The sequence below is a fragment of the Columba livia genome, chromosome 9, assembly GCF_036013475.1.
Source record: "Columba livia isolate bColLiv1 breed racing homer chromosome 9, bColLiv1.pat.W.v2, whole genome shotgun sequence".
NCBI lineage: Eukaryota > Metazoa > Chordata > Aves > Columbiformes > Columbidae > Columba > Columba livia.
In genome coordinates, this window is record NC_088610.1 from 11,750,629 (window position 1) to 11,776,822 (window position 26,194).

The 26,194-nt window shown below is 38.7% G+C and overlaps 1 protein-coding gene and 1 long non-coding RNA gene across 14 annotated transcripts in view; both read right to left on the reverse strand.

Moving 5' to 3' along the window:
• Window positions 1–8,847: 8,847 nt before the first annotated feature.
• On the reverse strand, window positions 8,848–16,279 carry LOC110356206 (uncharacterized). The gene is made up of 4 exons (XR_002409295.2): window positions 15,134–16,279; window positions 14,281–14,728; window positions 14,063–14,157; window positions 8,848–11,177 (listed from the first exon to the last, which is right to left on the reverse strand). It is a non-coding gene; the product is annotated as an uncharacterized LOC110356206 (long non-coding RNA).
• A 3,387-nt stretch (window positions 16,280–19,666) lies between these two features.
• NLGN1 (neuroligin 1) overlaps window positions 19,667–26,194 on the reverse strand; it is a 381,690-nt gene continuing 375,162 nt past the window's right edge. For all 13 annotated transcript variants that reach the window (XM_065073820.1, XM_065073819.1, XM_065073818.1 and 10 more), the window contains one exon: window positions 19,667–26,193. In XM_065073820.1, coding sequence (XP_064929892.1) covers window positions 25,371–26,193 — 823 coding nt within the window. In that variant the 3' untranslated portion in view covers window positions 19,667–25,370. The remainder of the gene's footprint in view (window position 26,194) is intronic.

Consider the following 26,194-nt stretch of genomic DNA (forward strand, 5'->3'; position numbering starts at 1 on the left):
TGAGAAGGAAACAAAATAAGACTTCATAGCCCATTGATTTTGCCTCCTCATGTTTCTCTACCTGAAGCTAAAGAGGCAAAAAGGTACAGTAAGCTGACTGATTTATAACTGTAGCATTAACACAATACGTGTGTGTGTGGCAGGAGAAAGAGTTCAAGCCACAGGCAGCTGCCCTTTTTCCATTAACACTTTCCCTTATATTAACACTTGCCTTATACACTTTGAATTCACCCTCCCAGCAACACCACTCGCTGCCAATACCAGACACTGCAACTCTACAGCCGTTGTGGTGTCCATTACAAAATATGCTGTATCTGAATACGGAAAAAAAAAAAAATAAAGGTGCTTCACTTGTCCTATTCCTAATCTTCATTGTCAAGAATAATTTATCTGACTTACCTTCCAACAGTCTAATGAGAACAGTATTTTGGAAATGTTCTCAAGTGTAGCTTTTGTAAACTGGGTCTCATATTTAAGGAATCGGGAAGTCACCATGTTGCACTGTACCTACTACATTCCTGCTGTATATCTAGTGTTAAGAACATCACCTTCACTGAGAGATCAAGAGAAAAAATCTCCCAGGCTCGTGGGCTATAATTTGCTTGGCCTGCTGCTATACCCACATATTTGAAAATTCTCCACAGATGGAGACTACATAACCAATTTGTCCAAAATCTGCTCGACTAGTGTAATGATAAGAACGTTTTTCTCTTAAATCCCACCTAAACCTCTGTAATTCCAGTTTACTCCCATTGCCTCTCAGCCTCCTGCCATACACTGCTGTAAAGAGCCTGGCTCCATCTTCTTGATGGCCTCCTCAAAGGCACAAGAAGGCTCCTGTCAGGTCCCCCCACAGAGCCAAATATATTTGTTTCTCTGTACTCACTCAATACAGCATACCGTAGCAACTATGGTTTATTTTATGAGATGCAGCTCTATGCATCCCATCTATGCATTTCATTTAGCAAACAAAGAGCTCACATTTTTACCAGAAAAATGGGAGTTAAAAGAAAAAAAAGCCCTACTTTACCAAAATGTATTTTTTTGAAAAAAGGCAGTAATGCAGTGTTAGAACTAGAACAGCCACTTCCTGTTTATCCCACTATCTTAACCATAAGTCTGTTCTATAAGAACAGCCACATTCACAAATAGAACAGTAAATCCCTAGTAGCATTTATTTAAACACAGAAAAGGCATATTCTGTACAAAAGTTTAGCAACAAAAACAGCGAAGGCCTGATTTAGTAAATCCAGTTTGCCTTACTTGTTATTTAGCAAACACCTTCTCCTAAAATCCTACAGTTTGTTGACAGCAATCTCAAATGTGTTAAAGTAGGATATACATACAGAATATCTTATTTACTAAAGCAGAATTATTTTTGGAAGAGCTGAATGTAAAACAAGCTACATCTTGCTCTAATTTACAGCTGAGCATCCTGTTTACATGCTGATGTCCGTGTTTACTTTTTTGGTTACAGGAAGCAATGCTGAAAGACTTGAAATAATTTTGCCTCACACTGCCTATCAAGTTATTCCACTTCCATAGGAAACAATGGCTTGGGGTCAAGTTAACTCATGCAGAGAAATGTGAGAAGGCAGAGCTGTTTCACCGCTCTGAGACAATGCCATTTTAACAGCTTCGCTACAAGGATTTTCTTTGCCCGGCTTCTTTGCCTGATCTGTCTCTCTCACTTTTGCACAGAATACTGTTCAAATTATTCTTCCTTCTGTCCAAATCTTTCTTTTCTCTTTTACAGGGTGAAGTACAAGCATTTTCACAAGATTTGCCCTCTGTCTTCAAGCTACAGTCTTATCAAACTCAACTATAGAGCTGTACAAAACAGTAGTTTCTACATTAAATTCTTCTTGTTGTTGTTTTTTAATTTATATCTTTCAATATAGAATGGCTGGCCTTACAGAGGGTTAAGAGGAGGAAGCCTGGACAGTTTTCCATATGAATCTCTGTGCAAGTGCCAGCTGGATTTTGCAGCCTGGTGCTCAGCAAAGCACAGTGGAGCAAGAATGCTGTTAGTATTCTTAGAGTGCTCTGAAGAAGAACAGGAAAAGGCAAGAAAATAATCTTACTTTGTACCAGAAAGAAATGCTGGAAAGTCAAAGAGGAGAATTCAAGCTCCATCCTCCCCACAGCACACAATCAACATCACTCACAGTCACTCTCATGCATCATGGTGACACTAAAGGTAATAAGCTGTACAAGAAAGAAGGGAAATACTGAAGAGGTGTTGTTGCAGCACACCCCCCTTTCCTCTTGCTCTCCATGCCCTCCAAAACTGCATGTTGCTTCCAGGATACAGACAATACTGCTTGCTGAAGCTCTGCCCAGAAGGGGACCCACTGTGCACCCCTTCCTGCCTCTAAAGAGATATTTAATAATAATTTATAGCAATACACAATTAACTAGAGCTGACTTAGTCTCTCAATTTTTAATTTAATGGCTGATTTACCCTACCTTCAAATCACTGCTAAGCAGCATGAGGCAGCCCTAACCACAGGCAGAGCCCTAAAGCACAGGCAATGCTGGGGTGATACAGGAGTGTTTATGACTCCCTAAAACTTCAAACAGGCCATGCACAGTGCTCTGGGCTGGTCCTGCGCGCACAGACAAGCTAATTCAGACACCACTGATTTGTATTAATTCTTTATTGAAAGCATTGAAAATTGATAGAGTTCAAAACCAAAACAATTAAATCCTCATTCTCCCACTGTGAAGAGCAGCTACGTGGGCGAAGCAGGATGGGATAACAGTCCTGTCCTGTCCCTACTGCCCTTACCTACCTGGCTCTGCAAATAGACTTGTATTCACCCTCTCCATACTTAACACAGCCCAAATCATTACACATGCCAGAGGCAGTTCCAAATAGTACAGTAATGCACACAAGGAAAATCCTCCAAATTCCAAGGTTATGTAGAAGGGAAAAAAAATATATCCGTTTCTTCACCTCAGGGGCAAAATTGGACTTCACATGTGTGATGGACTGAATAACGCTTCATCACAAGAGCCAATTTTCTTCCAACTCCCCTGCAGCTCTTAAAACATAGATCTTAGTTTTGTACCTGATTTGCTAAATGGTTTTCTTCTCTATCACACCTTCAAAAAATAAAAAGGATGATAAATACATAAATTCATGATTTACTGTGTTCAACAGAAGCCAGATATTTTAGGAAGGAGAACTGTTCTCACTTAAGAAATAAATACTGATAGAAAAATTTAAGAAAAACACAGCTCTGTCACTCCCCCCCTTACACAAGGAGAAAAGGGGTATAATTTCCTCAGGGAAAACAAAACCCAGAAGAAAAAGCTAAGTAGTTATTAATATGGAAATCATCTCTAAAAAAAACCCAAAACTCTGTGACGTATAACAAACAAAAAGCCCTAGGACAGATCCATCTTGCGTATCTTAAATTTTAATGTTAACTGTAGCAAAAACATGAGGTTAAAAAAAACAAACCAACCCCAAAATATATATATAGTGCAAGCCTTAAATGAATACAGTAACTAAGTTCATAAGTGTCCTAAGAAAGTCAACACTATTGTGCAGGATGTTAGAAAGACATATATATAAATATATATTTATTTCTTTATTTAAAAAAAAGGACCTTTCCACCCCAATACTGAATTTCTTTTTTGAACTCATTATGTTTCTTCACTACACTAAAAGCAAGGTGAGCAAATGCGGCTCCTTGGCTGCACATCTATTAACTCCCCTGGTTTACCCCCTACCTCAAGTCACCTCCATTCAGGAACACCTCTGAAATAGCCACATAAATGCTTCTTACCTTCCCTTTTAGATGGTCAAACACCTCCGCTCTGATGAGGGATCTTTTTCTGTAACTGAAGGTATCATGGATGTCTCACTCCTTGGAGCCTTTCCTCCAAACCTGCTTTGCAGCTGTAGGAGATGATGGCCCCAGAGCTTCAGGCCCTCCTCAGCCATCTATCTGCCCACCTCTTCCCTTCTCACCCCACATCTCTGTTTTTTCCCCCCTCTTCCTGGAAGTTTCTTTCCAAGAGACTCCTGGGGGGCTGGCACATCCCTGCTTCCAGTCTGCAACCACTGATACTCATAGGACCAAACCAAACCATACCATTTCTACTTGGGCTCCTATATATAAATAAGGAGCCCCTAATCAAGCTCCCAAATACAAAACAGCTGGCTGCAATTACCTGGCAGGGGCCTGGGTCACCTGGGCTCAAGCTGGTTTTGGGCTCCCAAATGGAAAACACTTGGCCATGAGGGTGTGAGAGGAATTCTATCACCAGGACTGACCTGGGGCTTGAGCACATGAGGGTGACTGAAGCATGAGCTGGTTGCCATTCTCGTTAGCATGGGGCCTCGTGCCTCAGGTCTCAAGAAAAAAACACCAGGAACCATTTGCAGAAATCCCAGCAGAAACACAGCAAGGCTGGATCTCAGCAGCACCAATGCTGTGGTTTAGGTGGCTGTTTTATTAGTTCTTGTTACCACTGGTACCCACCACTCACCTTCATCCAACACGTAGGATAGCCTCTTTTGCAGAAAAGGGCTCTGTGTTTGATGGTACAATAGCAGCTGTGCGATTCCCCTGGTACCATCCAGTCCTCTCTTAAGCCACATCCAAAGTTCCTGATGCCACTTTGTCCTTGTCTATGAAACGCGGGTTAGAGTTTATATTGGGATGCCTAGAGTTAAGAATGTGGACATGGAAGCTAAAAATCAACCATGAGGTTTTAATTTCTTAGATATGAATATAATCCCAGAAGTTTTATTCAATGAATTCCATGCCATGAGATGGAAGTTGGTTTTAAAAATACTTGAAAGCTAATGCAAACTTGACCACTCATAGGGGAGATTGTGAACTGATTTGAAGAAAGGTGCTTGGTTTATTTGCCTTTGCTCTGTTTTTGTTTAGTCTTGTGGAAACCTAAAAGTGTCCAATTAGACAAATAAAGTTGAGCCAATGATGTAAGATGGGCCAAGTAAAGGCCCCCCATTGCTTTCAGCATGTTATAAAATGTATTATACCTTTATAATAATATGGCAAGAATAAATCAGCCTTTCATGATCGAGAGGACACAGTATTAGTCGTTCTGGTGCTTTCTGTCTTTCAGAGGCAAGTGTGCTCTGAATTATTGTCACTTTTGTTGGTTCCCATATGTCAGCTTGGAAAGGAGATCACAGAAGTGAGATGAAGCCAAGACAAACATTTTACTGCCATTTTTCCCCCTTATTACAATAACATTCAGGTGGCTATCTGTGTAATTTTTATTATCTCATACCAGCCAGGTAAAGTTTTTTACTGGTCTCAGTGTCCTTACAAGGTTCAGACTTCGGTGACATCACATTTCAGTTTTAGCTATTGCCCAACTGCAGCATCTTTTAATTGAAAACCAGTCACTATTTAGATATCTCTTCTGCCACACTCTGTGTTTCACGCTCTGGAAGAAGTCTCCAGGAAATCGCCACATCCCAAACCACCTTTTTAGACCAAAATCATAAGGTTGTACTTACAGAAGGATTCAATGTGATGGGAAGAAAGACCTAAAGCAGGTGTGGCCGTGCAAACATGGGAGCAGGACTGGGGCTGGAAGCGTGATGGGAGCAGCCCCATGTTCCTGCCTTCAAGCCCCAGCCTGGCAGCCCTGTGTGTACCTGATGCTTTTGCCTTGTCTGGCTCCTTCATAAGTGAATCTCACCCATAGAGAAATAATGATTTTCTTTTTCCTTAATGCTACCTACAAAGAGCTTCTCAAGTTTTAGTCCATTAACAAATCTTTCCTGGGGTCTATTAACGTGTCACTATGGAATGCCTTTTTCTTCAAAGTTTAATACGGCTTAACTCTGGCTTAATCATATTGCTCTACTACACTTTATAGCCTGTGGCTTGAGGGAACCTTTGCCTTTTATTAGTACCCATATACAATCATTATGTCATTCCAAAAATCCAGTGCTGCTTTGGGTTTCATAAATTCTTATGCCTTTGATTTACTCAGTGTATCTGTAGTTCTCTGAGAAGGAAGATGTGCAGGCAGGGCAAGGAATGAAATGTTCCAGTACCGAGTTGTGCCAGCGTGATGCTTTGCAAGGAGGAGCTATACCTGACAGGAGATGCAGTCCTGCTTCCCTGCAATGATGCTCATCAACAGTAACAGTAACACTGGCTTGGTCAAGTGCTTGGTACAGTCAAGGTCAGTCCTGTTATGATAGTCAATGAGAGCTGACAGACTTTCATCCTTGCAAATTAACGGTGGGTGTCTCTTTCAAGCTTGATGGTGCCCTGTAAAAACAGATCTCTCATGCCACGGTCTTGTCAGAGTCACAGCATCCCTGGTTTGACCCATCTGGAAGCTCTGCTGACTGCATTGTGGGGAAGGGTGAGAGCTCCTGTCTATCACCCTTTTTGGGTCACTTGCACCTCCATATGAGGAAAAAGAAGTTAGGGACTGAAAATCCTTCTTTGAAGTGCAGGTTTGGATACATGTTTTATCTGTTGTTTGGGGTGACGTTTTGCACTTTATAATGACGTTTGTGAATGGCATAAGAAATTTTTGGTGTGCTAAATCTATGGTCTGCATCTGATAAATATGTTATTTATATCACTGATTTCTTTACTGGAGATGACAAAACGAAGATTATGCAACTGTATAAAAGTAGCTGCTGACAGTTCTGTTGTCTTTTCCAATTCCATTTTTACTGAGAAGCATATTTTAATGCAATATGAGGTGTTATAGTCCTAGGAGCATGAACAAGATGGATTCACTAATTAAGTGGAAACAAGGTCCAGCCTGCTATTTCTAAAATACGACAGATCCCATCATATCCACATGCTTGTCTCTCTGCTGTTAAAGAGATTTGTCATTTGCAGGTGCTTGGGTTCTGTCAGCAACACATCAAAGAATCTGAAAAAATATCTCATCTGTCTTCTTTATTAGAAGACAGCATCTGACTCTTTGTTTTTAGAGTAGCATCCAAGTGGGCATTGTCTGGGTCTGCTTAGACATTTGTTGCCTTTTCCCAGTTTCTTTACTAGAGTTTTGTTGTTTTTTGTTTGTTTGTTTTTCCCCAAGTCAGGGTTGCTGCAATGTGCTGTATATGGTGCAAGTGTTCAAAGGCATCAGGAATGTGCAACTTGTACGTCTGGTGGTGAAATAACATTAGACAACAGAGAATATTGTATATTGGTTCTTTGACGTCTGTATCAGCTTCCCGTTTGTTTCTGAGTATAATTTAAGTCCTGTTTTTTTACCTGGTTGGATTCTGAAAGGTTACTGCCTTTGTCTATATGAATTGCCATAGCAACTGTGGTGCTGGAGCAAATGTTCATGAGCTTTAACAGCCTGGGGGTCAACAGCAGAACACTCAATTTAGAGCCCTTCTTCTCTAAAATCTGGGTTGTTTTACCAGCTTGATTGGGCTATATTTTCTGTACTTCAGCATGACTTACTTCATGATCTGTGAGCTCCAGAATCCTGATTTCCTTGTGGCAGGGAGAGATGTGAGTTTATATGTGTTTATTTAGGAAGGATTATATTCTTTTTCCTTTGACTAAACACTATATTTTAAAAGTCTAGAATGGAACCCAAAGTACATATTGTCTTGCAGGTGTATCTTGATATACAGGCTGTGTTCTTATACTTCATGGCAAGACTATAGCCCAAGTCTGAGGCCAAGGTGAGTCATTGAATACTATGACACTGGATTTGCTTATGCTAAAACTGAATCTGGCCTGTTGCACTGTGCCTTAGGTTCCTTAATCCCTCAGCCTTAGCAGTGCTAAAGGGCTGCTCTTTACAGCTCTGTCATCTTTCACATCAGTTGCTGAAGCGGAGTTTTCCCATTGTTGTTCTCATGTCTTTGTTTATTATCCCCATAGCCTTGCATCTGCAAACCCCAATAACATTATAGGGAAGGTTCTCATGGGAAGCCATTACCACTGGTGTGAAAGTCAGCCCTTTCCCCCAACCTTTTCATACCTCGTTTTGTAGATGTTAGTTTACACTAGAGATAGCTAAAACATAGCCCACAACAGAGCAGTACTTGTATACTAAAAACTATTAGCATTTGAATTACTAAAATATTATCCAATAATACATGTGCACAGAAGGTTAATGATCAACGTGCAACACCTCTAATTACAATACTCAGCTGTAATCATACCACAAAGAGGAACATCCAAGAGGGGGTTTGAGTTGATCCCATTGAAAAAGTAGTGGAAAATCCTGCCAAAAAACATAATCTTCCTTTTCCTCCTTACCATTGCTGCACTGGAGAGAGCCTCCAGAGGACACTTGTCTGGGGACCTCACCACTGCTCTTCCCAGCTGCCCACAGAGCAGTTTTCCCTTTTCCTCCTGTGTGTTCTAAGCTGCAGACCCCACTGATAATCCTCTGTGCATGGAAGCCCATCTTAACATCGGGCATGCAACAGTCCTAACAGAGTGAATCTGTGAATTATGCACATGAAACCATGAGGACAGGGAAAGCCACAAAGGGCAGTACGGCAGATAAACCACAGAGTATTTTGCTGTTTGTCAGTGGGTCTGCCTTGCCCTTCAGCTGGTAGAGCATAAGGCAGTGGCTACCTGTATTTTATGCCACAAACACCTTGCCTTAAGTAACATAAAAATTAAATATAGGTATGACAGATACACAGTTCGTCATTTGACCAGTGGTCACACATATCTACCAGCCATAACAATTTTATCTGTCTGCCATAATGCACATATTTTAATCAAAATTGGTGCAGCTGGGGATCTTTTCAATGGGAACAGTTGAGTGTTAAAGCCCTTACTCTCCACAGAAAAAAGACATCCAAGGCTGATGCCTTCAAATACTATAAGAGATCTCTGGTCATTTTTTTGTTTGTTCTGTAACACTCATGATTGTTTAGTGATAATGCTGACCCAGCTGATGAAATAATGGAAATCATCAATGTGTATTCTGCAGTTTGCAGGGGGCTTGCGTTCTGTCTTCTGGGTAAATATTTTCCAATCTGGCTGCTCTATGACTGCATTCCATGTGTTCTGTCAGGACTCTGATGTTTAACCAAGACTGACTGTACAGATGACAAACAGCTGCATCCAGAAGCCTGAAGCCAAGCTTCCCAAGTAGTCTGAGCAGCAGAAGCAGACATCTCCCCACTCACCTTTTGACAGGTATGGCTTTCAGTGACAGTTTCTGTGAAATTAAGCATTACTGAAAATACTGCTCTACCCTGTCTTGGCTTCATATTTGCCACCGAAACTGTTTTTAACAGTGGAGGATATTCCCATTTTCTTCAGATGAATGATAGCTACCTACCCTCTTCCTAGCATAGGAAACATCAAAGAGTTGCAAAGGGAGCTGAAATGACCCCCAAAAATCAACTTTATGTTAATCTGGAATATCCAGAGATGCACTGAGTTCTTCACTGATATTACATTTCCTTGACTACCATTGCTTGCATGTAGAGGGATGAGTTAAGGCCCAGAGAAGTCACTCAACTTTAGCCTTAGGGGCAATCCCCCCTGCACTTCTCCTTACTTACAAAATTTCAAAAGCAGCTATTTTCACAGCCTAAGTGTTAAAAGAGTAGGGTGCTGTGATACAGCGAGCAGGGCTATGGCTCCCTGGCCAAGTGGCTTTGTCAGAAACAGATCTTGGTCACCTGTGAGAACCATGGAATGGGGAGGAAAAAGGAGAGAAAGCATAAGACAATTGTAGTTTTACAGTCTCCTTTTTCTGCTTGCAAACTGGAGATAAGAGCAGACAAGCTTTATGTTGGTGTAGAGAAATCAATACATTTTTATTGATTCTTGTAGCTGCAGAACTCTCACCCAGCACAAGTACAGGGGTCAGAGTATGAGTACATGACTGTCCTGATACTCTACGAGTGTGCTCCTGAGAAATCATGCTATTTGATTCACCAAGGATGAAGTCTGCTCCATTACATGACTGCAACAACAGCAGCTGACCCAGGATCCCCTCTCAGCAGGGAAAGCTAGATCCTGCAAATTATACACTGCACAGGCCAGAAACAACAAGAAAAGTAGTGGCAGCTGCAACCGAAGACACAGCTTCACGTAATGAAAATACTTTATTTGCAAAAGACTATTTTCAAACAATTACACAGAGCCTATTGAAACAATGAATGTTATTCAAAAAGGAAGAGGTCCACAAAGATGTATGTGAAGAATGACACAAAAGTAGAAACAGCAAAACAAAACAACTTGGAAAAGTACCTAAGAAGTGGCATAGTCAAAACAGAATGAAATTAAGAACTTGGAACAAGCATCTAGTTCTGCAACAAAAGGAACTGGAAACAAACAAGAAAAAAGTCAAAAGTAAATGAATATGAAATAAACAAAAACTTGATTATGAAAAATAATTGAAGCAGGCTTGTAAGCTTTACATTCTTTTTACATTTTTGTAAATCCTCCAAAAACATCAGTGAGGGACTTTCAAAGTTGTTTTGATTTTGCAGTAACATTAATTTCCTTGACTGGTATTTTAAGCTTCTGTCAGAAAATTTCTGACCTGCTTCCACCCTACTGAGAAGTTGTTCATTAGCAAAGTGTGATGTTCTGCTGCCATTTTCAGTTGCTGCAAAGCTGTCAAAATGGTGTAAAACTTGCTGGAAGGTCTTTTAATATTATGGCCCACCTTTGCAGGTGACATTTTTTAGTCGATTTGATTGCACAGCAATGGACCTGACCTTTGTGTAGTGTCCTTCATTTCCCATTTCTTCAGCAGAGTCCATTATCACTTGTTCCAAATTCCTTCAGCTCTTCTCTTTGACTTTGTGTTACTTTTTACTTCATTCCCACACTGCACCTCCTAACACTCTACACCTGCTTTTGATGTCACCAAATAGGGACAATGACTATAAAGTTATTTTCCTTTACAAGTGAAACCTGGAAGGTCTCTCTGTTGTTCATTCTATTTCCATTGCTGGTGTAAGTGTCCTTGTTGTTTTTCCCACTAGTGAAGAAAGGGCAAATGTCATATTCACTGAAGCAAAGACTTCGCTTTGAAGCAGTATTGATTTCTTTCCTCTTCCCTTCTGAAGCTTTGCCAGGCTCCACAAAAGTATGTCTCTTGTTCAGAGACTCTTTGGACTGAGAGACAACAGGGGCAGCAGAACCAGCAGGGTGCAGTGGGAAGTTAGGGCATCTGGGGGGGAATGATGATTATGATAGCAGCTAGAAAAAGAAAGAGGTCATTTTATTTTTAACTGTACTGTCAGAACAATTGTGGATCAGAACAAAGACAAATGGGAAACACAGCTTTAATTCCAACTTATGATTCCTCCTTGTCTAAACCTGAATATTAACTTTTTTTTTTTAGGGTTCAGCTGTTGGCAGAAAGACACTGAGACCACCAGAAGTGATAGATTGGCAAGAGGCTTAGCCACAAAGGTGACAACAGCGTGACTTTCTGGCACGATGCTATAAAGATACGAGCCTTACACTGCACTATATTGGAGCAGCAGCATCATATGGACCTGCAGAGAACTTCTTCTGAATGAAGGAGCAGTGCTTCCACAGGACTCCTATCTAAGAGATCTGAATTACCATGTTTAGAGCTAGCTTGTGCAATGCAGAAATAGCCAACAACATTTATTCAGCTCATACATATCGCAGAGAATCAAACTGTCTCTCTCTTTCCCCAAAATGTCTCTGTCTTTCATAGATTCCTTGAAGTCTATGATCACACACACAGATTTATAATCTGTGCACTAGAGAGTTTCTCATTCTTAATGAGAAGATGGGTGTTGGCTTGAAGCTGTATTCAAAGGTGGTACCTCCCAGCACAAACACTGCTCCATAGCACTTTATTCGTGCTGATTCAGAGAAAGAATGTCACTTATTGAAACATCAATGCCACTTTTTGCCATGCTTCTCTGTTTCTCAGAGCTGTCAGGCTGGGAGAGCTGGTCTTCCAAAGCTTATTAGATGAACAGCTGCTGCTGGAACTGCTTGCAAAATTACAGCAGCTGCCTTTTGCAGAGTAGGTCAAGTAATAATTACAGTAGATTTTCCTACAGTTCTTGGTTTTTGTAAAATTATTATCTACTACCAGCAGTTAAATAACAACAATAAGAATTATTCCTAATTCTTGTGAGTGTGATCGCACACAAGAAGTAAATCAACCTAGCACACCTCTCTTATTACCTTTTCCTATCCAGTCCCATCTCCCAGTCAGAAAGTTTTTTTAAACCTAGAAATGCATAACATGGCTTCAAATTCTCAGCTGTCTTGAGAACTGTGCATATATAACAGCTGCAAAGGAGACTTTTTTTTTTAAAAACACCTGTGAAAAAAACCTCTTATCAACAGCAATGAGAGGCTTCTGTTGATTAAAGGATGTTTTCTGCTACTCATTTGTAAGGGAAGTGATTCATTAAGTGCTGTCTGAAAACCATCTTCTTATTGAATAAAGGAAGAACATTTTGTGGTCACTAGGGCTTACAGGAATAGCTTGAACACCCACCACCAGCTCTGATGCTGACCTGCACATTGCGCATCAGCAGTGCTCCAGCTGGCGATGACACTTGTCAATGCACCTCAGGCTCCCCCAGCATGGCCATCACTGCCGGCTGCTTCAACACCACCCCCCCCATCCCCCCCTCCTCAAACCAGCTGTAGCTGTCAGTGCAATTTTGCAGATAGGAAGTATCAGAAAACTGTGACACCCTGCATAGGGGAAGAAAAGCATAACTGAACCTGTTTGCCCCATCAGGACACAAGCACAGCAAGTAATAAATACATGGAAGCTTTTTCAGTGTCCTGGGTCAGCTTTGACTTTACACAGTTCTCTGCAATACATTTCAGGGCACATTACACTGTTGACTTCTGCACCGGTGTTACCCATCCAGTTCTCCATGTACATTTGTTTTCATTATTTGTGTGCCCCCTCCTGCTGTTTTTTCTGACAAGCCTGGGATCTGAAAGCTGCTTTCCTAGACCTTTAAGTAACAACCCATCATCAGCTGTACTGTGTATGGAAGGCTGCAGCTTGAATTTGTTTTCACAAAAGGCACATCACAAGACCTGCCTAATCAGCAGCTACCTAGTTTGCTCACACCAGACAGAGTCAATTTACAGACCATGCCTGCTGTTGACCCTGCTGTCTGCTCTGGATAATTCCAGTCTGCCTCCACTTTCTAAAATTAAATATTAGTATTTTTAATTGCTGGGTTTAACTCTTGCTTAATTGTGCACAAGCTGATGATGTTACAGATCTCTCCAAGGCAAGTGGAACCGCACGTACAGGATCTGGAGCGGGGCTGCTGAGGTACCAAAATGGGTTTATGCCATTCTAGTCCTGTCCATCTTCCATCCATCACTGAACTGTGATGAAAAAGGTCAGATACCACTGTCCCCTTGCTCCCCATGCCCAGATCACACGCAGCATCATGTTGCAGAGGCTCCAGCTCTTGCAACATGATGCCTCAATGCCAGTTTGATTCAAAGAAACTCTGAGGTTGCTACTTGTCCATGTTGCAGCTGAATGAGTTTATAGATGTGGGAGGACATATGTTATGGGTAGGCATCTCAGGCTTGCATGTGTTAGATGCTCAGTGCTGAGATTAGAGCTCATGATGTTTTATTGCTATTCTTTCTTTTTTGTTGCTGAAGACATGCAATAAAACTTTCATCCAGAATAATAACTGCAATATAATTTTGCAATGATTTTGAAAAATATAGGCTATCTTTCTATATATTACTTAAAGGTATTATTAAATTTGATCAAAGGAAATACAAAAATTGATTTTTTTTTTTAACCAAGAAATAAATGACTGGTGAAGTTATTATAGCATTTCTACCCTTTCACATTTAATGAGACTTTTCTTTCTTCTATGCAATTATGTCCAGTTGATCCCATCTTAAAAATAATTTAACACTATTGGAGAAATGCAGCCTATCCTGTGTAGCTTGCTGTATAGGGTGCCAAAGATTTGCTGTCTGTAAATTCCAAGTTCAGCTCCTTATAGTTGATCAGTTTTCTCTACCCGTGACCAGGCTCTGACCATAGCAACACAGACTCGGGATGAACATTCAGGAAACGTAAGGTCAGCACTTACCTGAGGGAGTGTGGCTGGATCACAGACTGCAGAAATGATGAGGCTGGAGAAGGGGTACAGAAGTGCTCTAGTTTGAATACTCTGGACACTGTCACCTAGCGTACAGCAAAAGCACAGTGGGTCTGCTATAACATCTTGAGTTAAGGTTATCAACAAGCCAACAGTTCAGATCAAAATTTTAAGCTCAGGAAATGGTTGCTTAGAAAAAAAATAATTACCAAGATTTAACTTGCTCTTTCTCCTTCTTTAGCACGCCAGACCATGCACCTAGATCCATTCCCATCACGACAGTGATAAAAACCTGAAGCTCTTTGGTTGCTCCTACTGCTGCATTTCAGTTTGATGCCTGCAAATGCTATGTGGAAGGATCCCCAATGGACTCAGCTGGGCTATGACCACTTGTCCTCACCAGCCTGCAGAAAGACTTGCTTTCCAGTGCCAGTGCTGCCTTTTGATAATCTTTCTTGATTTTCCAGTGATATTTTTCACACTGCCGAGACAGCTGGTGGTGCAATGGAGGCTGTGGTGTTTGTGATCTAAAGATGAATGGTTGCTTTACACCATCATAATGCTTTCACAGTGCTGCTGTATTCCAGTATGACTTGCAATGGCCAACTTAAAGGGCATATGTGTAACAGCCTCACAACTTCCTAGAGCTGTGTGTCACTAACATCAACAAGAAAAAGACATTTTAAAATTCAAAAGCTGAACAAGAACATTCAAGATTTCTTGTTTCATTAGTATATGCTTTTAAGAATGGAGAGATAAAAGAGAGTAGATATTAATGCAAATCTAATTGCAGAAGCTAACTGTCTGAATGCCAGCAGGGAAATTCCTTTTGTGAAGAATGAAAGACACTGTATCTTCCATTTCCTAGAAGTGCTCTTAATTAACTTTGTGAAAGCCAAACAAAGCCAATTTGCAGGTAAGCACATGGCACAAGCTCCTTATCTTTCCTCCTCAGCAAATGCCACATATGATGCCAGACTGAAGCTAGGGATACATAGGTAACATTATCAAAAAAGCTTCTTTTTGGCTGGACAGATGTGAACCAAATGTAATCATACCAACCCTTAATCCAAACAATTCTACTGCAAATCAGAGTCTCCTATGTTTGGTATTCAGGTTAACTAGATGGCAACTTCTTGGCAAATTCTTCCAATAAATAACGGAGTTCCTAGAAAATATTAGAGTCAATGAGTCTCATGAATGCTCACAGCTGTTTTCTGAAATTCAGATTTTTCTAGCTTTAACCTCTGATCTGAAAAAATAGTTTTACAGAAGCCTTATAGATTAACAGGATGGACATACGCTTCATGGTGATTGCACCACAGGTAGACCCCATTAGCTGGTGCTTTTCATATTGATCTCTCCTCTAAATGGATAATGTTTAGTAGTTTTTTTATGCAATGAAGCCATCGATATGTCAGTTTTTACACCTCTTTGACCTCAGCATGTGGCAAATATTGCTATCAGTTTTATCTGTTGTGTGCTGTTTGGTTTTAGTTTTTCGGTTAATCTGATTGCAACACACAGCATGAGGTTCAGAGGTTTGAACAAATGCAGCCAAGACATTCATGTATTTCTTCTCCAAGACATAAGTGATCACATTTTGCATCATTATCTTAATAATACTACTGATCTACAGAACAACAATCAGTTCTCTCTCCAATAAAGTTTACAACTATTTAAATGAAGGGGTCTTAAGCCCTTGTCAAATAGATGCCAGAGAACACATGGAAGTCTAAAAATACTCATATAAACCCTCCTTCAAGTGCTTAACATCAATCCTTCTAATGTACATCTTCATGCTCAACACAGGTTAGAATAGTGCAGCTCACTGTGACATTGTAACTAGAGGCTGCTAAGCTGACAGAAATAATTTGTTATGCTGCTTACAACTAATAAAACCCCTTTTGCTTCTGGGCAGTTTTGAAAATACAACTCTTATCCTTTTCCCACATGAACTCTGGCTGTTCCTACCACCTCCTACAGTGCTCAGATGAAGGTTTGAAGCCTACAGACACACTTAGAACCGGAAGGAGAAAGAGGAATGTCTGACTACATAAAAAAAAAGGACTCAACTACACCAGAATAGGCAGCTAGTCTTTTTTGTTAAGTATACCTATTGTGTGTTAAATGCATCTAAACCCTCTACTAACTTCTGAGAAGAATGAGCCTATTTGATCAAAGAAGCTCAAACTGGTAAAACACAGCAGTCTCACCACGTGCTACAAGAAGCCTCCGTTTCTGCTGGTGTGCCAGACTGCTCCGTAGTGGTTTGATCCCCAAAACTCACTCCCCTGGACTGATCTTTTTCCTCCAGCTCTTCTTCCCCGCTTTCTCTCTCCTACAGCATTTCCCTGGCCTGCATTTCCACTTTGTTAACTCACTCCTAATGATGCTTACCCCTCACAAAGTAATATAGTATGAAATAAAATAATGTTGTGGAACTAGCAGTTCTTGTAAACCACATAACTGTGCCTTATCTGTTGAAAATCTTGGAGCTATTTAGAGAGATGTAAGAAATAAGAAGAAAATATCCAGCTATCCCTACGCAGAACCCATTCAGAAATGCATTTTGTCCTATAGAAGCTATATGCAACTAAAAAAAATATAATTATCAATAGCACACATACATAAAAAATACATGCTTTATCTAACAAAAAAGATTTCAGGACAGCATTTTTTTTATCCTACTTTGGTTCTCTCTTGTTCAACAAGTAAAACCAGATACCAACACACTATGATTTACCCAGTACTAAAATTCCTTCTCTTACTAACTTCAGATAAGGTCTAGTCACCTTCCTTACACTAGACACCTGCTATTGGTAGTTAAATTTAGGAAGGAATAATTTCATCCTGATAACCTTCTACAGCTAGCCAGAAATCTACAGCAAAAACCACCTCCTACAGTCATATCCAAGCTATGAAGCCCTCCTCCTGCTCTTTAAAAGGGAGGCAAAGGGCTGTTTCAGGCTATAAAACAGTAGCAAATTGGGTTTGATGCTCCACATCTGTAATGCATTCCTTTCATTCCCCTATCTTTCACAGGTGCAGTCAATAGAAATGTTGCTGTTTACTGCAGTAGGGTCAGCAGGAGCTCAGCTCTGTGAACAGCTGTAGCATACAGGCAGTGTGACAAAGCCCACTCCAGAACAAAGGTTTAGTGTCTGTACAGCCAGGAAAAAATACATCAACACTTGCCTGAAGTGCGGCCATGAGCTAAAAACTATTTGTAGCCTCTTTAAGCTTTTTAAACTAACAAGCATCAGAGTTTACAAGTCAATGCGTATTCCTGGAGGCGTGTGCTTGCCTTAGCTTAAGGTTGCCTTTTGTGTGTGAAACTGCATTTCCAGCAGCTTTCAAAGGGAAAAATTACCATCTGGCATGTGTTTGAGGACAATTCAGTGATAGCTGTGCGCTTCATGGCACATGTCTGTCATTATGGACTGAAGGGATTCCTGTACCCACCCAGAAGCTACTGGTCTTGGCCATGCTAGAGATATGAGAGTAGATGGATTTCCATTCTCATCCCAGATAGCAGTTCCTCTGTGGCTGGGGGTTCATAAGTTAACAGAGTTTAGTGTCCAGAACTATGCTGTACCCAAACACTACTTTCATAGAAAAAGAGATCGTCTGTGAATAGCCCTGGGTATGCAACCACAAGAAAAACAAGATGAAGAAATATTCCAATCAGAAGGATAGAAGTCTGACAAAAATAAGTGAAGAGAACAGAGATTTAAATTATTTCAAATATTTGCATGTGTGTGAGACAGTAGTAACAATGATGTGAGAGGGCATGAAGAAGAACAAAATTGCACTTACCACAGAAGCAGTTTAAAAAGAAACCCCAATCTTAAAGGAAGAAAATAAGAAATCATAACTGAGAGGATTGAGATAATATACCTGTTGAGTGAATGAATGAGAACAAACTTCACCTAGCAGTAGTCCATACTGATGCAACTTAATAAAAACAGAGAGTTTCTAGTTTTAAAATAAAATCCCTGAATTGAATTGTAGAATGGAACCAGGAGAAGCATGGCACAAAGGGGAATTCATATGTGGTATTACAGCAGTCCAAATTCTAGTAACCAAGTAGCCCTTTTAGGCTTACGGCAAACTGTATTGTTGAAAAAGGATTGCTTGCTTTTTTAAAACAAAGTTAATAGAATCTCAAATATATAAACATTACCAATCTTTTTTTAAAAATCGACAATATATGTTCCTTCTTCTGTCAAACATAGCAGAATTTGCAAGTGTTTTCACACTTCTGTAGGGTGTATCAGAGCTGCAGTTGGGAACCATATCCTTGCGTGAGCTTAACCCTGTCCTTTCCTCCTGGACAAGGAAAGCAGCAAATTCCCAACAAGCTCCTGGCTGCAGCAATTATGGTTGTATCCTATGCTAGTTGCTGGTGAGCCTCCAGAGAATCAACATACCCGAATGTGCCTATAGAAAAAAAAAAAAGGAGGGGGCAGCAAATAAACCCCAAACCAAACCCCCAAACCTGGCCTGCTATTTTTCTTCTTCTATTATATTTTCTGATGTTGGACACCGAAGTCATGATTAATGAGAAGAAACAAATGGTTGCTATTTTCTTAATCTTCTATGAAGTGCCTGGTACACTCATTCCAGTTACTGACTGGGGAGAGAAAAAGATATTTATGGCAAATTGATGAATGTTAAAAGAAAGATCATCACAGGGTTTAACATGGGATTTTTACCAGCTGGCCAAGAGTAATTTGTTTTGGATATTACTTACCTTTTCTAGTGAAAGTCCACGTTTCCACTTGCACAAAATTTCTCTAGATTTACCCATATGCAAAGGAGAGCAAAATTTATTCATATGCTCAGCGAAATTTCACCACTACATAGGAGTGATCTTGTGAAAATTAGACAAACAACACTGTGGAACCAAATCTTTATCATCAATCAGTAAAATATTGCATGACATCTTCTGAAAATGTATTTGGTGACAACTGAACCGTACATTATTTTTAGAAGCTTTCATATAGTCTTAGTTGCTTTAAATTACTGCCAAAGTTGTTTCTACACATTAATGGATGAAATAGGTACCTCATACATCTCACTCTCCCAAAGTGCCTCGTGTCAGGAGGTTCTGCCTCGCCCTCGTTTTATTTCAGGGAAAATTTATATCAAGTATATTGTCTTGGGGCTGGCCCATGACTGCTTTTCTTTTTCTGTCCTTCACGCCGAAGAGATACAATCACGCTCCAGCCCAAAGCCATGTGGCCACACTGACCCTGTGCTGAGACCAAGCTCACAAGACCTGCTGAAAAATAAGGTACGTCAGCTGGGGTTTGACCCTGCAGTATCACAGCGATGTGTCTTTTTGTGAAGAGCTGTTGAGTATTTGGCCACCACGTGCAAATACCTGAACATGCAAGCTCCTCTTCGTAATACAGATAGACAAGTAACTCAGGGAGGTTTGGAAACAACCAAAGACTCTTGGAAGTCATGGTCATAACTGTTCAACTTTTATATGCACCTCACAGGAGTTGATACGTATTTCTGAACTGATCCTTCTTTCAGTAAATCCAACAGCAAAATTCTCAGCGACTCAACAAAATCACTACATGATTTTTTATTTTTTTTTTTTTTTTTAATAATGCGGTTAAAGTCTTATCAGCTCTTTCACAAAACCTCGTGTTAATTGAGCTCTAGTATTATCACCTCTGGTTGCCAGCATTATCAACTTCCGTTTGAAAAAAAAAGTTACTGGCTCTTACATCTGTAAAACAGAAAAACTGAATACTAAATACCCAACCCTACAGAATTAGGAACTGCAGATTTATTATTTTTTTAGATGGCATCACTCTAAAGATCATCTCATAAACAGAGTGTCTGCTGTTACTCATACCAAGAGGGGAAAAATGAGATGTAAGAGAAGATCCAGCTATTTCTGTCCTGAATTTACAGCAAGCGTGTAGCTCAGTTGTATGTCTCTTCCTTTCCAGAATGGAGCATAGCAGATCATGCTTACAACTACTGGATAGTGTCATTATGTCTTTGACATACAGGTCAACGTATAGATTTGATGATCAGACAGAACTGAATGTTCCTTTTTAAAAAGATTTTAACATAAAACTTTCCATGGCATATTAATGCTGTAAACTGTGGTACAAACCTTTTCTTTGTATCAGCTTTAATTACCAGGGATTCTTTTTTTAAGTAGAAGGCTCTTTTGGACTTAAATACCAATGAGCATATTTTCAAGCACACTTTAATGACTGATAGTGATCATAAATCATGTAGTGATACTTGTAATAATTTCTGTGAGTGGGTGTTCATGTGCGTGAGAAGATGTGCAAAACTGGAAGGTGAGATGAGCCATGATGAACATTAAAGTTCTGGAAGCAGATCGATAGCTGGTGTAAGTTGTCAGGGTTTCATCGATTTCAATGGTTTTATGATAAACACTAATTCAGCTGGGGCTAAAAAAATGTCATCAGCTGAGCATCTGGTCAATAACAGCAGAGAAGGCAGAACGAGTATTGGTGTTACCTCCACACTGAGCACTTGCATTTACCTTTGAATTGCTCTGTTTATTCATATTTTTGGAATCTCTATAGGCTTCAGTAGTTCACATGGGTACATATATAAAGATACATATATATGTTCTGCAACAAACAAATACTTCCAGGGCTTTTACTGCTGTCATGGTACTTTGATCTTCAAATGAAAAAAAAATTCAAAATACTGTATGAAAATTACTTGTCTGAATTTGTTGCACTTCTATGAGGTTTTTCATTCATCCCAATAGAAAAGGAAACTAAATAGGCTTTTATCCACTATTTACATACAATAATTAAATAGTTTCCCATGTGTATGAATTACTGAGAATTATAATATCCACAAAAAGGAATGAAGCCAGGTTGCACATAAAAATCTACACTTCCTAGGTGATTCTCAACATTTTTTCTAAACATTTTCCATCAGATAATGTTCATTACCTTCTTCTAACCATTTCCCATCTCACAAAGTTAAGTTTTTACTGAATCTATAAACAAGAAATCAATTATAAAATAGCATTAACAGAACCTAAGAGAAAAGGGACTTTGCACATGGCTGGTGGTTAATTCATTGATCCTGCTCCATTGTTCTCTTGAACACCTCATCAAAAGCCACTAATTTCTGGTCTGCATACAAATGTATTGACGTGCCAGAATTAAATCAAATTAGAATGTTTGGAGTAAAAGCCCCTTCACCATGTTTCAAATTGTTCCTGTTTATTTGGAGGCTTCTGAAGAACATCTTAATCTTCTAGTGTTATTATTTCAAATAGAAAAAGAGATTTTTTTAATGTTATTTGGAGAAAGTCCCTTAGCTTACAAACTGAAAAAAAAAAAAAAAAGCAGAACTACTGCAACAGGTATTTCGACAAGAGGTTTGAATGAAAAATGCGAAAATTCTGCAGGGAATTTCCCATTAATCTGATTTATTTGGGAGAACATTTCACAATAATAATTACATTATCTAATGTGTGCTTACATTAAAAAGTGATCATCTGTAATAGTTCATTACTAGAAAAAAGGGGAGGAAAAAGGCCGATAATTTAAACTAACACCACAGGAAAAAAATAACAACTTGCAAACCTCAAAGGAATGCCATGATATCTGACGGCTTCCTGTGACTTCAGCTGTTGCATCTCTTAGTGAAGCTGGCAACAGAAATGTCAGTATTTTCTTTCTTTAAATCTGTAACATGTTTATTTGTTAGACTTCTATTAATCCTGTTTTCAGGGTGTTTCAATAACCAAAATATCCAATAACTAAAGGCTTGTGATATGTTTAGTACTGACAACCAAAACAACTACACTTTCCTATGGAGAAATCCACGCCCTGCAAGGCTTCAGTGCGTGGAGAATACCACATATAACCAACTGAGATACCATTAAGCAAATTGCATTTTTATCTGCTTTATTTCTCCTAGAAATATCAGCACAGCACATTATATTGCCTGTAATTTTAATAGATAAACGAGACAATGATTCCATTGTTATTTTTTCTCAAAATGGTAGAATACATTTTCTTAAAAAGGTCTGCAAACATATTTACAAAAGTGTGAAAGCAATAAATGCAGGCTTTTTATATTTTTACTAAACTTCCAAAAAAAATGACTGATATCCTAATTTTATTGGAAATCTGGTCCAAGGATGATACAAGAAATTAAATATCACACTCCATTTTGCTTTCTTGTAGGCTACTGTGGAAAACAAATCAAACATTAATATTTTAAAAAGAACAAACTTATATTCCATGAAGCAGAATGAAGATATTCCAAAACCATTTCCTATATTTTTATTTTGTTTCAGATTTAAAACAGTTCTTGGTCTTTCTTAGTGTTGTGTTAAAATGTGGGACACCATCTTACTTTTGGAAAGTCAGCTGCTGTAATGTAATTATAAAGTAGACACAAAAATATCATTCACAGTATCTGCATCATAGGAATGGGATTTTTTTTTTCAAACAGAAGTGATAAAATTATTGTTGTTGCCTTCATCTTTCACATTTTAAATACTGTTGGCTGAGAGAAATAAAGTGTAGTGTCATGCTTGGTTTACCTAAATCATTTATTTTGAAACTAATAAAAGTAAACAATTACCAGATACTGTATATATAGTGATATATAGATATATGGCCACAAATAAACTATAGTAGAAAGTTATTTGGTTTTGAGAAAGTTAAGAAAAGCACATAAAATAATCTTTCATGAATATCTTGTTTTATGGCCATCAATATTTTTGTATTTTTTTGTTTTGTTTCATCAACATAGCAAAATACAATCTTCCTATTAAACAATAATTATCAGATGGCAGACAATTCTTTTTATTGGTTTACATTGGCAGGTCACAGTCTAAAAGCACAACCACATCAGGCAGAAATTGCACACAGACCGCCCTGGATTTTGAAGACTATTTTTTTATGCTTCTACTAAAAGAGTGTAATTTAAAACGGGGGACTGTAACACGCACTAATTAAATACATGGATTTCTGTTTGTTTTTAAATAACTGAATAAAATTACTGAAATTGCAGTACCTTATTTCACTTTCAGCTTCAGTTTTAATATTTGTGCTTGATGTTAGTGAACACGCTTTGAACTTCCTGGCAATCATTTATGAAAGTTCAATCACCTAAATAATACCAAGGTGATTTTTTTCCTGTCATGGAATAATGCAGATTTATTTCAATTAGGCCTGTTCCTTGGCTTTTCTTCAGCATTGGGACTTGGATTTTCAGCTTATTCCTGAACACTAGGGGAGATTTGCATGTAATACTATGACATAATACAATGTCAGTATTTCTGTAAGAAAGGGTTGTAGATGGGACTGGCCCATAAATGTGTAGTTGTATTAGTTGTAGAAGGCACATTCAAGTCTTCAAAAACCAGACTGGTCTTAAGATATTACTCTTTATTTGAGACAGTTACCATTACTTCATTAAAAAATGACAAAACAGCAATAAACATTTTAGCTCTTTAATGAGCAAAGATCAGGTCTCTTAGCATTGGAATAATATTCGTTATCCAGATTATCTTTATTTCACTCAGTGACCAGTAATATGGCCAAGAAGTACAAAGAAATTTTCCATCAAGTAGTATACAATTTTTGTGTGTAATAAGCTTTCATTCTTGAAAAAGAGTAACTGAAAAGAAATGTTTCTGTTACTGCAGTTAGTTTGTCAGAGAAAGTTCTTTGCATTATCTTACAAACTATCAAAATTGCTAGTAATTTGAAAAAATGTAAAAAAAAATCACATAACTTTAGTCTAATAGAAATATAGTACAGGTAAGAGAGAAAGTATTTATCAGGGATGTGCTCTTAAGTCCATCTCAATTATATCTTTTATATAAATGTACATCTGATTACATATACAAACATTTTGAAAGGACCGTGGTATATAATTATTGGAAAGCAACAGGGGAATGAAAAATTTCTTGTGATTTTAGAACACTCATTTCAAATCACACAAACATATGTAGTATTCAGATTTTAAACCTGGCTCTCTCCCCATTCTTACACACCCTCTTTTTCCACACTGTTGCCATCTGGTCTAAAGAACTGGTTTGAATGGCAAAGCTAATGTATAGTGTATTATAAGTAAACTTGGTAACATGCAACATGAGTTTAAACAATAAACTGAAAGGTGTAATCAGAGCAGTAATACTGGGGCATTTTTATATTGCAAAATATCATTGCAATTACATTTTTGGACACACGTTATCTTACCAATTTGAACTAAGTATGTTGTAACTAAATTACAGCAAATTATAAAACCTCCATCAAAGGAGATTCCATTAAAGTTATAGTTATGTTAAAGTTAGAAATGATTTAAGTGGAAAGGAAAAAGAACAATAATAATACGGATTTTTTTGTCTGGGATTCCTATCAGCGGAGGTTCACCACTGTATACCTAGAATGCCATAAATACATTTAAGAACTGTTGCAATTCCTTTTATTTCTGAAGCTACCATGAAATATTTTACTGTGATTACTTTTGCCCCTTTATGAAACTTATTTAGGTTGTGCCAATTGATGGAGAAAGCTTCTATTAAAAACTCCAATGGGATGAGAAGAATTTTAATTACGGCTTAATCAGCAGCACAGCCACCAAGCATATAAATTATCATGCACATCGTGCTAAAAATATCCAGTTTCCTTTATTCCAACAACTTTAATACTGACAGTACTTATGTGATAATGTTGTACCTGCCAGGCTGTAAAACTTCTTTGACTGGCAGATTTCAGCATGAGCCCCTTTCTAAGGCCTTAACAGCATTGGTGCTTTGTGTACTTATTCAGATATGTAAATATGGTCTACACAATAAAACAGGTCCAAATAAAAATTGGTGAAAATTATCTGACATTCCATTAGTGTGTCCCTTGTGCATATTTATAGGTTTTTAAAATTTTCAGTCATAGTTCTTTCCTGTTTGTGTTGCACATGCCTAATTCCATTATGTAACTTAAATCTTCAAAAAATTAATACTTGAATGTGAATGAAAAAGTATCATTCAGGACAACTGCTTCAAGCAATTGCAAACAGTTGGGTTTTTTTCATTTTTCTTTTTTTTGTTTTGCTTTGTTTCTTTGTTTCTTAAGTTCATTTGATATATGTACAATTCATTTTTTTTCAAAACCCCAAAAGTTCTTGATATGTATATTCACATAATATTCCTCCACATTTAAATAGTAAGAGTCTTGTAGGTTGAAAGCCAAGTAATCTTCAGTAATATCACCTACTGTAATCCATCAAAAAATAAAGTTTGTTTCATCTTGTCTGGCTATACCCTGGTTGTTGAGTGTGAATGGGGGTGGGGATGAGGATGGGGCAGAGTATTGTTCTGTCCTCCAGTAAATGTATTGAATGTGTGTAGGGGTTGAATCCCTGGTATAGTGTTGGGGATCATTGTGATGGTGTTGGGTGTCATTAAGGGAATATCATCAGGAGACCTTCTCATAGCTAGTGTGTAGTCTGGGGGACAGGCGGTCCTAAGAACCACCTCATGCGGATGGATGGACTCACATTCATGATCCAAGTCAGTGTGCTTCATTTGGAGGGACATTATCTCCTCTTCTTGTGCATGGGTAAGATCATTGGTAGTAGTACGTTGTGGGCTACATCTCCTATGAACATCATGTCTCCGCTTGTCTTTTTTGTAGTACAATGCTGCAAAGGCCAAAATGTTCAGGAACAGCAAAGATGCACCAACTGCAATTGTAACGCTCAATTCTGTTGAATAGTCCCTTTGATCCACAGAAAATGGGCTTGGTTGTTGTTTGGGATCATCTTGTTTGGCTGTAGGAAAGGCTGAAGTAACAGAAACAGAATTTTTCCTTGTTGGCCTGAAAGTATTATCAGTTGATGGCACTTTAGTTGTGGTAGAGGTATACTGTGAAATGTCGTTAAGATTGTGCAGATGAGGTACCAGTTCCAACCAAAGGTTCACTTTATTGGCCCTATAGTGTTCTTTAACTCGTGGTTTTAATCCAATGTGAAGATACAGTTGGTCTTTCTGAGAGTATCTGGTCCATGCTACTTCTTCAAAACGATTTGGTTTTGTATGGATGAATTTTGTATCTTGCGGCACTGGTTGATTTGGGTCAC